The sequence below is a fragment of the Sturnira hondurensis genome, unplaced genomic scaffold, assembly GCF_014824575.4.
Source record: "Sturnira hondurensis isolate 20B ecotype Veracruz unplaced genomic scaffold, ASM1482457v3 Scaffold0002840, whole genome shotgun sequence".
Classification (NCBI taxonomy): domain Eukaryota; kingdom Metazoa; phylum Chordata; class Mammalia; order Chiroptera; family Phyllostomidae; genus Sturnira; species Sturnira hondurensis.
The window spans coordinates 27,633,683-27,647,741 of NW_028075471.1; the positions used below are offsets into that span (position 1 = coordinate 27,633,683).

General features: G+C 43.6%; 1 protein-coding gene across 1 annotated transcript in view; it reads left to right on the top strand.

Annotated features, from left to right (window-relative positions):
* The window catches only part of DPY19L1 (dpy-19 like C-mannosyltransferase 1), a 68,457-nt gene that overhangs the window by 14,875 nt on the left and 39,523 nt on the right, over positions 1-14,059 (top strand). The window contains exons 4-6 of the mRNA XM_037041157.1: positions 1,739-1,876; positions 4,285-4,405; positions 4,986-5,079. Of these exons, the coding sequence (XP_036897052.1) occupies positions 1,739-1,876; positions 4,285-4,405; positions 4,986-5,079 (353 nt within the window). The remainder of the gene's footprint in view (positions 1-1,738; positions 1,877-4,284; positions 4,406-4,985; positions 5,080-14,059) is intronic.

Genomic DNA, 14,059 nt, shown 5'->3' on the forward strand with positions numbered 1-14,059 from the left:
GTTATTTATTATGTTCTACTGTCCCAAGTTTCCTGAAAATTGATAGGTAAGAATCTCCACAGCTGAAGGTTTGATTTTTGGGGGGGAGGTGTGGGGGGTTGCAAGAGTTCTTCATAAGCGATGCTCTGCATTTATGATACCACAGGCAGAGGCACACCGTATCTGGCTGTCTCACTGTCTGTGATGTTAAGATTGATCAGTGGCTGTGGTTATTGTCATCCACTGGCCATCAGCCTACGTCAGTTATTTTATTGGGACTGCCAAATGGTGATTACCTATTCTGTTACCTTTTCTGTACTATTAACAATAATTCTTCTATAAAGAACTTTCCTATGATACTTATTTGGTTTCTTAGAGGTGTGCTTCACGCAGGTAAGATGGGTTAATTCTTGCTTCTTCCTGGTTATCACTTTTCAGAAAAATAAGTCGGTCCCCTGCATCTTCTCACGGCGGCTGGTGGAGTTCCTTCCGTATGAGCATTGTTATGATCTGATGGGTTTTCACATGTTCTGTGGACTCACCTGCCATTAGGCGGTGAAAGTCCTGGCAGTGGGCTCTGTGTGCCCCTAACTGTGCCTGTATTCTTAGCTTCCTGACTGTCTGGGGCTCTGAGATATCCTCTCTCCTGACCTGGAGTCATTGGTTTTCCAGGAAGTGCCATGCCTCTCCGTGGCGGATGGTGTTGAGAGACCCCAGTTTTGTTGCTGGAGATGCTCACTGCTACTTGATTGGCGGTTCAGTGAACAGAATTAGGAAACCAAAAGGAACCATTAATTCATCTTCGTATTTTTATATTCAAAGTTAGGATTTCATGTGTTTTAAATTAAATTTGTAACTTTTCGGTTAGTCTGAGAATCTGAGGTTTGAAATTACTTATGTTTGCATTTCAAATTGGCTTTAGGGTATACAGTAGGGACATTCAATAAAATTGTTATCTTAAAGTTACTGGGGCCCTGGCTGGTGTAGCTCAGTGGATTGAGCACGGGCCTGCAAACCAGATGATCGTTGTTCGATTCCCAGTCAGGGCACATGCCTGGGTTGCAGGCCAGTTCCTGGCAGGGGCCAGTTCCTGGCAGGGGACGCACGAGAAGCAACCATACGTTGATGTTTCTCTTCCTCTCTCCTTCCCTTCCCCTCTAAAGATAAATAAATAAATATTTAAAAAAAGTTACTGGGAATCCTATCGCAACTTAATAGTTAATTTTTTTCTTAAAAATTTTGTTTGATAGTTAAGGATTACATTTTTTGTTATTAAACAAGATATTTACATTACTCCAAAAATTAAACCTACAAAACAAGGATTCAAATAAGCAGTTGGGGGAAACATTTTTGGCTAGGGAAGAATTTGTGGTTTGGGGTAAATTTAAGTTCCATAATAAGCTGCTCACCCTGTTTCTAACTAAGATAATCTCCTACACTTACGTTATATGGGTTATAGGGTTTTCTTAAATGAAGCATGCTGAGAGCTATTTTATTTTTTTAATGTGGAAACTATTTTTGAAGTTCTTTTGAGCCCAATTGCTTCAGTTAAGACAAGGTTATACAAAAATATGTAGGTTTTTATTTTTGCAACCCAAATCTTTATCAGTGGTTAGAAACCTGTGGAACTGATTGTAGCTGTTAACTTGCATGATTGCTTTGCTTTTCAAAAACAGTGTATTTTAAGTTTTTCTGAAGCTAATGAGATGTATGGTAGTTACGTACTTTCTATTATAACTGTAACCTGTGCTTATTTCAGGGATTATATTACTCCTACTTTAAGACTATTGTGGAGGCACCTTCCTTCTTGAACGGAGTGTGGATGATTATGAATGACAAGCTGACCGAGTACCCTCTTGTCATTAACACATTAAAAAGGTTCAATCTCTACCCTGAGGTATGTTACTTCTTCACTTGTGATTTTCTTACTTTTAAAAAAAGTGCTAATTTGTATTAAAGGCTAATTCTAAATCTAAGGCATGATTCAATACATTAAATTATACTTCATTTTTAAAAATAAAATGTATCTTTTCTTGGAAAGGGGTATGAAAGAAATCATTGACTTTGAAGGGCTTGGCGAGGGCAGAGGGCAGTGAGATCTGTTGGAGACTGTGGGGCCGCTCTGGTGCCCCGGGGCTCAGTGTGACACATCGGGAGCCTTCTCCAGGGCCCAGCTCAGCTGTGCCTTCCTCAGTGACACTGAGGGTGGGGTGGACGGTTCTCCAGTTACCACACTCCCACGTCCCCCTTCTTAGTGAGATCCTGCTGCCGGACGCCACTGGCTGGACGCCCTGGACACTCTCTGCAGGGGCACAGGCCTTGGCTGGGCAGCAGCGCTGCAGGGCTTTCGGTCACTTCCTGGGGAGCGAGAGGGGTTGGACTTCCAGGTCAGCGAGTCAGCCCCACTGATGGATGAGGCGACAGAAACCCACAGTTCCATGCTTTCCTGCTTATTAACAGTACTTTCTATTACTGTGCACACCAGCAGTAGGATGACACAAGAAAAATGGGGTTGCACGGCCCGTTTTCGTTCCATAAACGCCTTTTGTCTTTTCAGACTGTTTGTAACCATTTCCCTTTGTCGTCTTCCACAGTTTCCCTTTTAATGGCTGTGCGCATAGTGTACCATTGTGCATCTAGTTCATCATCTGTGAGAAATCTGCTTGTTTCCAGCCTTTTAAAGTAGTCTAACGCTGCCGTAACCATCTTCGAGCTGTCTCTCCACGCGTCCTTACCCTTCTGCACCAGCGCTTTGCTGATGTGGAGCTATTCAGTTCGACAGAATGTGCGCTTTAATGGCCGTGGTGCCTCTCGCCAAAATGCACTCCAGATAGGTCGCTCTAATTGAAATTCCTGCCAGCAGTGTTTTTGAAGATGCTTGTTTACCTGAATCCTTGCTGATTTGATTAATTTTTTGCTCTGTGTGTATATGAATTTAGTGAAAAATGCATCTTCGCTTTTAAAAATGTATTTTCATGCCCTTTGTCTTTTTCCATTGCAATTGTGTAAGAGCTCATTTTTTACAGGGAGGATGTTGATACTATGTTACATGGGCAAAACATTTCTCCCGATTTTTTGTTTGCCTTTGTTTGTGTATGATGTGCATGTACTTTTTCTGTACAGAAGTGTCCTGTCTGAATCTTTTTAATGTATGATTTTTCTTTCATTCAGATGTGTAAAATATCTTCATTCTTTTTAATTATGGTGATTATATTTTTACTAGTTACCTCTTTAATTTATCTGGAATTCGCTTTGGTGTAGTGTGGGGTGGGAATCTCACATTCTTCACAGTGGTCCTCTGCGGAACCTGCCACTTTGCTGTGTGGTCCATCCTCTCCTCACATGCATCATGACATACAGCATTGTTATACATCGATGCTGCTTCTGTGTTTGGACTTTGTATTTTGTGCGGCAGAGGTTGAGGTTGAGAAGCAGATTTTGAGACTGAGATTTCCTGCAGGATGAGTTAGGGGATGCCCTGGGGGTCTGGGCCTGAAGGGGGAAGAAGGGAGCCGGAGGGGGAGCTGTGATGGGGTCACAACCAAGGCCTCAGACAGGCCCCGCCCCTCAACCCTGGAGTGGGGAGGGCTCTGCAGAGTTGTCTGTCCTGGAGGCAAGGACCCTGCAACTAGTCATTCAAAGGGTGATGTTGAGTGAATTTACTCTTTCCCAGAGGGTGGCTCCTAGAGAGGGGCTCAGCGTTGGGCTGGCAGCCCCACCCCCAGCTGTAGAGGCCTGGGGACCTCAGCCCTAAGGGGGTGGGCAGCAGGGGTTACACTGATCTGTTTGGCTGCTCTAGTGCCAAGATTGCACTGTTTTTGTCGTAAGTGAAGCATTTGCTGTGTGTGAGGACAGTCCCTTCCCTCGTCTCTTTGAGGTGGTTCTTCCAGATGACAGTTCCAGGCAGGCACTTGGGATTTTGATTAGTATTGTTTTATGTTTATGAATTAATTGGAGGGAGATTCACTTCTCAGAAAATTAGACCTATTCAGGAAGACATACTATCTTTCTAATTGCTCAGATCCTCTTTTATGTTCCTTAGTCGACGTTTATAGCTTTTGAAAGTGGAGATTTTACGTGCCTCTGGCTGAACTTTACTGTTGCCCCTGGGTAAACAGTGGGGACCCACCAGGGCAGGACCCCTGTAGGGGGCTGTGAGGCCCACCTTCTTAGGGTTCAAAGATGCCAACTGATGCCACCAGAGGGGAAATTTTGTAAATTATCAAGTATCATAAAAATATTCCAGTAAGGAAACTGTTGAGCATCATGTCTTTTCCCCTGTTGTCTCTATTTTTTAAAAATTAGGTAATTTTAGCCAGCTGGTATCGAATTTATACCAAAATAATGGACTTGATTGGCATTCAAACCAAGATATGTTGGACGGTGACCAGAGGAGAAGGACTCAGCCCCATCGAAAGCTGCGAAGGCACGTTCTGCTCTGCGTGAGGCCTTGTCCACAGTTGGTGGGTGGCGGGCCTGCCTGGCCTCTCTGGGGTCAGAGGCCGTGTCTCCAAGGCAGGTGGCTGGACGACCGGAATTGCCTGGGGGCTGCCACAGTCACCCTCTGTGCCTACAGGAATGGGTTCCCTGGGACTGTCACCTGGGCCACCTGCATGTCCCCTTTCCATGCAGCTCGGGCTTTTCTCCTGCATGTGTCTCAGGGTAGCCAGGCTTTCCTTGTGGCTACTCAGCTGCCGTGGACACTGCGTGGCCTCTTATGACCTAGCCTCAGAAGTCACAGAGTATGGCGTCTGCACACTGTAGAAGTAGTCACAGGCCCAGCCAGGCTCAAGACTGGGTGTGGGCCCCATGCGTGTGCTAAAGGGATGTCTGAGAATCTGCAGCCCTGCTGTGAGCCGCACGGCACCACCATGGTCATGTGTGTGTTGCAGTCGTGTCGTGTGGGTGGGGACCAGGGCAGCCATTTTCAAAGTGAGGACCTTTTACTATAAATTGCCAGTCACATATAGTAGTTTTTTAAACATACATTTTGTTTATTTTTAAAGGATTGGGAGACCCTGCTTGCTTTTATGTTGCTGTCATTTTTATTTTAAATGGACTGATGATGGCATTGTTCTTCATTTATGGCACATATTTAAGGTAAGACTGTTCACTGAGAATATTTTTCTGTGTTTTTACTACTGTATGCTAGAGTAATATAAATAGTGGGATTATCAGTAAAGTTTGGTTCAGTTTTATAACAGTGTAATTTCTAATACATCTATGTGTAGATATAAAAGTACTCCCCATTTGGATGATTTCACCATTGTCATGGCCAGTAAAAGTGAAAACAATTTTAAAGGCTTAAACAGAACATGGTGGGCACATTTGATGTGTTTCAGGTAGTCCATAGGCATTTGAACATAAGCAATGTATATTACTTACGTAAAATATAAAGGGAAGGACCACTCATGATCAAATGGTGTTAATGGCTCTTTGCTAATATTAAAATAAACATATCTTTTAAATTTTTTAAAGATTTTTTTTTTATTTTTAGAAAGAGGGGAAGGGAGGAAGAAAGAGGTGGAGAGAAATAGCAATATGTGGTTGCCTCTCGAGTACTCCTTTCTGGGGACTTGACCCACAACCTAGGCATGTCCCCTGACTGGGAGTCAAACTGGTGACCCTTTGGTTGACAGGCCCATGTTCAATCCACTGAGCCACACCAGTCTGGGCTAATATAAAAGTATCTTTTATGCAGGTATTTACTATCTGGCCCAATTTACTCTGTAATTAAGCAACATTCCTAAACCTAAAGATTAACAGATTTTCTAAGTGTTTTTCCTATTTTTTTTCTCTCTCTCTTTTTACAATTCTCCAAATTGTGTACTTGCTGAATTTTACCATGAGAGTATCCTTAGAATTTTTGTTTTACTGCTTACTGATTCTTTGTATGAGCATAGGTATGTAGGTGTGGCTTTCAGTTTGTGTTAATGAATTTGAATCTGCTGTTCTCCCACTGTCTTCTTTGCTTTGGAAGTGTGGCATTTTCATTTTAGTACCTGTTGAGTTCTTAGCATTTGAGTAGATGGCTGTTCCTTCTTAGATGTTTATCAAATGAGGTAGCTATTAGATCAACTGAGAATATATTTGCATATAGATTGGATACTCTGATGCTAATGTTTCTGACTTAGCTCCAAGAAAGTTCTTTTCATTATTTAATTGGGGGAGACTGAAATGAAAATGCATGATTAAAAGATGTGAAAGCCCTGGCTAGTGTGGCACAGTAGGTTGAGCACCGGCCTGCAAACCAGGGGGTTGCAGGTTCAGTTCCCAGTCAGGGCACATGCCTGGGTCACGGGCCAGACTCCTGGCGGGGGGTGCATGAGAGGCAACCACACATTGATTTTCTCACCCTCTATTTCTCCCTCCCCTCCCCTCTCTCTAAAAATAAATAAATCTTAAAAAAATATGTGAAAAATTTTATGTTTGAAACAAGACAGCTTACCCAGAAGTGTGTGGTGATCGGGAGAGGAAGCCGAGGGAGGGAAAACAGGGCCAGCATGCCCTGGGGTGTGATGAGCAAAGGAACACAAACCTGGGTTGGGGGGGCATTTGTTCTTTTTGCTGAGCACTGCTCATCTGTCTCACGGAGAGCTTCATTACATTTGGGAGATTAGGTTTTAAGTAAGAGAAGTTAAAATATGGAACACGACATTATTGCTGAGTTGCTCATCTGTAGTGATGCTACTTTTTTTCATTGCAAGAAGAATTTCTGTGCATTTATTAAAGTCATCATTCAGGATCATTTTCTGAGACGCCTTTTATAACCGTCATTTCAAAGGCTGAAGGAGCAGGCCCTGCCGCGGGTGTCATGGGCTGCCTGGCCGGGCCAGGCCGCAGGAGTGGGACTGCAGGGCCGCAGAGCGCGGTGGGAGCTCTGAGTTGTGGGTGGAAGCTGTTAACTCCGAGTTTTTCTGTGATTTGAATAAATGACGTGGGAAGGAAGAGTTACTGCCAGTTCTTTGGTTTGCCTTTACCTTGTAAAAATACATATACTATAACAAAGGTCTTTCGGGGTTGTCACGGGGGGGTGAAATGTTTTGTCAGGTTCAGTGAAATGGAAGTTGCATACAGAGAAGAATTTTTAAGAAGTGATTAAGTAGGAAGGAGAAGACCTAAATGAGTTGAGAGTCTTCTGTGGGAGAATGGATAAGGCAGTGCTTGCAAGGAAATGGGAGACTGCTCGCCCTCAGAAAATATGTTTTAATAGAACGAAGTGAATAAATAAATTATGGAAAAGAAAAACTTGGCTTGTGGTTGCCCTATATGAAAGGCATAATAATAATAATGTATTATCTATCACATAAACTTTTTAGGCATTTACCATTGTAGCAAATATTTTTCCAAGGGACTCATCTGCTGCCTTTCCTCTGTAGATTCCACCCTTTATTTAGAGATGCTCGTTTGTGGAAGCAATACACATACAGCACTCACTGTGTACCCAGCTCCAGTCTGAGCTCTTTACCATCACCCACTCATTTAGTCCTTAGGATAAGCCCTGTGAGATAGGTTCACCATTTTATAGATGAGGAAACCGAGGCACCAGGACGTTGAAGAACTCTCCTGAGGTCATGTCTTGTGCGTCGGTTGCAGATGGGGGATTGGAGCCGCTGCGTTCTGCTGCCTCTGTGAGAGCGTTTGCATATCTTCAAGTACTGATTCAGTTATTTGCAGCTTCAGTTAATGTGTATTTAAAGACACTGAATAATGACGAAAAAGCTGTTTATTCCATTTCCAAGGATGGAAGTATTTTATTTTGTGGAAAAGTTTCATACAAATATTTCAAAGAACATGGTCCTCAGAAGGATCCACACATTCGTTACACTCTTTCCTGGAACAGTTCATTTTCCAAAGGTCCTGAGGGGGCCAGGATTTGCTGCTGGTCTTCGGCTGACACTTCTGCAGGCATTGTTTATTTTAGTTTGTTGTGTGGGCATTGACTTGCTCCAATGTTGCCATTTACCAGGATCCTGTTTGACTCCATCTTTGCTCTCATACATGCATTTAATGTTATAATCATTCTAATAGTTGCTTCACCTGTTCACGTGTCTTCGCATCATTTCATTGCTGCTTTACAAATTGGAATGCAAGGTGACATATTTGGGTCTCTGTGATCACACATCTCTCCCTGATTTGTCGTTGTCAGTATTGAATTGTGCCCCTCACTTGGAAGTTTTGAATGATTTGGCAGGTTTTCAGCCTTTTTTGTTTGTTTTTTTTTGGTTGTTGTTTTTTAAATTTCTTATCTAATAGTTCTTAAACCCAAGTTAATAAAACACATTTTTATTTCAGTGAATTAAAAACATCTGTTTTCAGCCCTGGCTGGTGTAGCTTAGTGGATTGAGCGCGGGCCTGTGAACCACATGATTGCAGTTCGATTCCCAGTCGGGGCACATGCCTGAGTTGCAGGCCAGTTCCCAGCGGGGGACTCATGAGAGGCAACCATACATTGATATTTCTCTCCTCCTCTCCTTCCCTTCCCCTCTAAAGATAAATAAATTAAAATCTTTAAAAAAAAAAAGAACATCTGTTTTCAGTGTTACCTGAAATATTTTACGATTTTTTCCTCATAGCTCTTTGTCTGACAGGTACCAATAGGTCCCCAGATAAGTTCACTGAGTGACGTTCTTTCAATTACTGTGTTCTACAGCTGGGTGTGATTCTTATAAGGATATTTTTAAATTAATGGTCATTATTTTGTGTGCACATGTGTGACTTTGGAATTATCTGGCTTTTTGTGGCGAAGCAAACTGGCAGTCCCTTGCTTCATGTGTCCCCATCACCCAGCCCTCCCTTTGTCCAGAAAAATCGCTCTAAGGCCTTTGAAGCTTCAGAGAGTCTGACATGTCAGCCAGTGGTCCAGGGTTACCTTAGTGTACTGTCCACATATTGCCCACTGCTCAGTCAAGTGTAAATACGTGTTCACCTGGTAGCCACTTTTTTCCTGTGGTTAATAATTGCCCAGTGTTTTGTTTTTCTTAGTTTTCTGTATACCGGTGAATCCCAAATCTATGGCTGACCGTAAAGCACTCACTTTACACTTCGACAAATGTATGAAACCCATCATTTCACCTCTCCGCCCCCAGCCCGGGGGCCTCCCTCCTGGGGCCCCCTGTCCCTGGCTCCCACTCCAGGTTGGCCAGTGGACCCCACGGCCGTAGTGCTGGGACGTGTGGCCCCCCGTCCTGAAAACCCCTGTGCTTCCCTCCTCCTGTGTTGGGGTCACAGCTCGTCCTGTACCAGCTTCTCCCTCGTTCACCCCGTTGTTTTGGAGGATCTCATCCTCGGGTCGTTTCCAAGGAAGAGTACGTGGAGGGAATTTTAAAAAGATATCTTGCATGCTGGAAATGTATTTTTCTTTTGTACTTGATTACTGGTTTGACTAGTTTGACTGAGAGTAATGTTTCCCTCAGAGCTTGTTTCACTGAGACCGTGTCTTCTGAGGTTTTAGCGGTGCTTTCCCAAGGTCAGGCCCTGTCCTGCATGGGTCCCTTTGAGGGCGGGCTTGGGTTTCCCTTGGGCTCGGCCGCTCTCAGGCTCTTCTCAGGCTCTTCGCCGTGTCCTGACAGCCACCATGAGGCAGATGCTGCTTCGTTCTTGTCCTTGGACCCTGTGGGCTCCGTCCGCCAGGGCGCTCGCCCCCCTCCCTCGTGGGGGAGACTTTTTTTTGGCTCTGTTCCTTTGTCGGCTTTCTCTTCTCCATTGTCTCTGCTTTTCTCAGAACCTATTTTTGAATGTTTTATCCATTGTGTTTTATTGTACCTTCTGGGAGAGGCCAGTGCTTCTGGTCAATTTTGAACTTGCAGTTTTCTTCTGCTTCTTCCATGCCCCTGTCACCTCCCAGTCCCCTTGAATCTGCATGTCTGCTTCTCCACATTGACAGCGTCCTTGCAGCCTGGTAGGTAGGTATTCCTTCACCTGACCCGACAGGTATGTTTTGGATCACTGTAGCTCGTAAGAGGTGGTCAGAGGGTTGCGAGGTGGACTGGACCCACTCACTGCCCAGTGGGTTTTCTTAGAGATAGGACCATAAGTTCTATTGTGGGGGAACCTAGGCTCCCCTACTCTTGAAGCTCTTTTGTTTCCGGGCAGACAGCAGAGAGTGGAGGAGGGACATCTGGTTCTGGCCTCCTCAGTGCAGAAGGCACCTGGGACGAGTGACTGTCCCTGGGGCAGGTCCTGCGTGCCCTGCCCCCTCCCTTTCCTTGTGTTATACTGAGATGGTTGTTTGAGAAAACTGTTTAATGATCTTTCTAAATGTACTCCAGGTTCAATGTCTTCTGCTCAGTGTCTCTGTGGCCACTCGCTCTGTCTCCGCTCCTTTCCTCTGTTTTTCAGTATTTACCTTTCTCTGTGGGTCTTTACTCAGTTCGCCATTGCTTCCCAGCTCTTGTGATGGAAGCTGGCCATTCTTGTGTAGATGGAACAAGTCATCAGAAAACGCCTCTTTGGCACTCAGCAAAGTGGGAATAGAGGGAGCACTCCTCAATATAATAAAGGCCATATATGAGAGACCTACAGCCAACATCATACTCAATGGGCAAAAACTAAAAGCTTTTCCACTAAGATCAGGAACAAGACAAGGTTGTCCACTTTCACCACTTCTATTCAATATAGTATTGGAAGTTCTAGCCACAGCAATCAGACAAGAAAAGGAAATAAAAGGCATCCAAATCGGAAAGGAGGAAACAAAACTGTCATTGTTTGCAGATGACATGATAGTGTACATGGAAAATCCTATAGACTCTACCAAAAAACTGCTCGAACTAATAAATGAATTTGGCAAAACAGCGGGATACAAAGTCAATATCCAGAAATCAAAGGCATTTTTGTATACTAACAATGAAACAGCAGAAGCAGAAATCAAGAAAAAAATCCCATTCGATATAGCAAAAACAAAAATAAAATATCTGGGAATAAACCTAACCAAGGAGGTTAAAGACCTGTATGCAGAAAACTACACAACACTGAAGAAAGAAATCAAGGAAGACACAAACAAATGGAAACATATACCGTGTTCATGGATTGGAAGAATTAACATCATCAAAATGTCCATACTACGCAAAGCAATTTACAGATTTAATGCAATACCTATTAAAGTACCAATGGCATATTTCACAGACATAGAACAAACACTTCAAAAATTTATTTGGAACCATAAACAACCCTGAATAGCATCTGCAATGTTAAGAAAGAAGAACAAAGTAGGAGGGATCACAGTACCTGATATCAAACTGTATTACAAGGCCACTGTAATCAAAACAGCCTGGTACTGGCATAAAAACAGGCACATAGACCAATGGAATAGAACAGAGAGCCCAGAAATAACCCCAAATCTCTACAGTCAATTAATATTCGACAAAGGGGGCAGTAACATAAAATGGGGTAAAGATAGCCTCTTCAACAAATGGTGCTGGGAGAACTGGACAGCTACATGCAAAAAAATGAAACTCGAGCACCAACTTACACCATACATCAAAATAAATTCAAGGTGGATAAAAGACTTAACTATAAGCTGTGACACCATTAAAGTCCTAGAGGAGAACATTGGCAGGAAAATCTCATATATTTCACGCAGCAACATTTTTACTGTTATGTCCCCTAGAGCAAGGAATATAAAGGAAAGAATAAACAAATGGGATCTCATCAAAATAAAAAGTTTCTGCTTGGATAAAGAAAACAGCATTAAAATAAAAAAGACAACCAACTGTATGGGAAAACATATTTGCCAACGATACCTCAGACAAAGGTTTAGTCTCCAAAATATACAAAGAACTCACATGACTTCACTCTAAGAAGACAAGCAACCCAATTAAAAAATGGGGAAAGGACTTGAACAGACACTTCTTCAAGGAGGACATACAGAGGATCCAGAGACACATGAATAGATGCTCAATATCGCTTGCTATCAGAGAGATGCAAATTAAAACCACAATGAGATACCACTTTACAGCGGTGAGAATGGCTATCATAAACAAAGCAATAAACAAATGTTGGAGAGGGTGTGGGGAAAAGGGGACTCTGGTCCACTGTTGGTGGGATTGCAGACTGGTACAATCATTATGGAAAACAGTATGGAATTTTCTCAGAAAACTAAAATTGGACCTGCCTTTTGACCCAGCAATTCCACTGCTGGGATTGTATCCTAAGAACCAAAGAACCTATGCACCCCAATGTTCATGGCAGCACAATTTACAATAGCCAAGAGTTGGAAGTAAATGAATGGATCAAAAAACGATGGTACATATACACAATGGAATTCTATGCAACAGAAAAAAAGAAGGAGCTCCTACCCTTTGCAACATCATGGATGGAACTGGAAAGCATTATGCTGAGTGAAATAAGCCAGGTGTTGAAGGACAAATACCATTTAATCTCACCTTTAACAGGAAGCTAAACAACAAAACAAACAAGCAAGCAAAATATAACCAAAGACACTGAAATAGAGAACAGGGGGACAGCGACCAGAGGGGAGAGGGGAGGGAATTTCAGGGAAAATAGGGCAGGGATTTAGAGGAACAAATATAAAGGATACATGGACAAAAACTAAGAAGGGTGGAAATGGGAGGGAGGGGGGTGGGTTGGGATGGGAGTAATAGAAAACTGTACTTGAAAAATAATTAAATAAATTAAAAAAAAAAACCGCCTTCTACACAGGAACCAGCTAGTCAGAAAGCACAGTGCATTCAGGTTCCGATTCTGTTTTTCTCTGTTATCTTCTCTGGTCATTGAAGGTTCATAGTCAGTACTTGGATACCAGAAAGAATTTTTTAAACTACTTTCTTTCTAGATAAGTTCCAGAAGCCGTGAAGGCCTAGAGGATTAGTCTGTATGTCAAATCTCCCATTAACTTTTGCTCAATGTCCCCCTTTCTATTTTGAAGCTAAGGGTCATAGTGAATATAAACCAGTTCTCCTGGTCCAACCCAAGTTACCTACGAAGGGACCTAGTATTCTTTTTAGGCTCTTTGGCAGAATAGAGTAGCTTTTTATATCAATTTTTTACTCTCCTCCCATGCCTCACCTGTTTTAAGGAAAAGCTGAATTTTATATTCTTTATGCCAATTTTGCCTCCATTGTTTTCGTTGACATTTTTTTGTTCTTCATTTTAAAAAGTCAGGCCTTCTCTGTTTACGCAGGCTGCATCTGGGCTGCATCTGGGCAGCTTCTGGGCTGCGGGCGCGTCTGAAGCAGCAGTGGGCTGTGCCAGCTCAGATGCTTCCATCCCTGTGGCTTTCAGAATGTTCCATAAACCGGCCCACTGGCACAGCTAATCGTTGGATCTAACAGTTGTATATGAATATGTAAAAGCCAAGTATTTCTCTTTAGCACACATAAGTTGACAAAAGTCATTGGTTGAAAATATTGTCAGCATTTCTCTAAAGCCAGCCCCTTTTTATGTCACTGTGTCGGCAAATGACACTGAACTACTCTGTTTGCTGCCCAAGTCTGAACTGTATAATATACCCACGATTTTCCTCTTTTGTTACGTCCTCGATCCAACCAGTCATGAAACCTACTGGTTTCTTTCCTAAGAGCATCTCTGGGCTCCCTGCCCTTCCACACAGACAGCAGGGCTCAGTCACAGGCCCCGGGGCAGGGTCTTCAGGAGGCAGTCAAGGTGTGGCCTCCCCTCGGGGTGAGCTGGTCAGGAGCATTTTCTCAGAGGACAGCAAGCTTTCCAGGCCAAGGGAGAAGGCAGCATCTGGTTGGATCATGAGGGCCAGAAGTGGGTCCCCATGAATGGAAGGTTCCGAGGGCACAGAAGGGGTCTGCAGGGGTCACAGCAGAGACTCCACCGAACACGGGGCACTGACGATGAGCAGGAGCCCCCGTCTGGGCCAGGGGCCAAGGGTCAGGGGCAGCGATGACGTGCAGGTGAGTTGTGCCTGCCTGCACCTCTCAGAGAGAGGGATGCCCGCAGTCTCGGGATTGAATCACTTTTTGTGTTTCCTTTCGTGTTTTCATTGACTCTCTGCCGTGGGCAGAGCCCAGGCCTAGACACTGAGGCAGCTACAGTGAAGAATTGGGATGTTCAAAGTCCAGTAAATAAAACACTGGTTCTTGGCCCTGGCAGA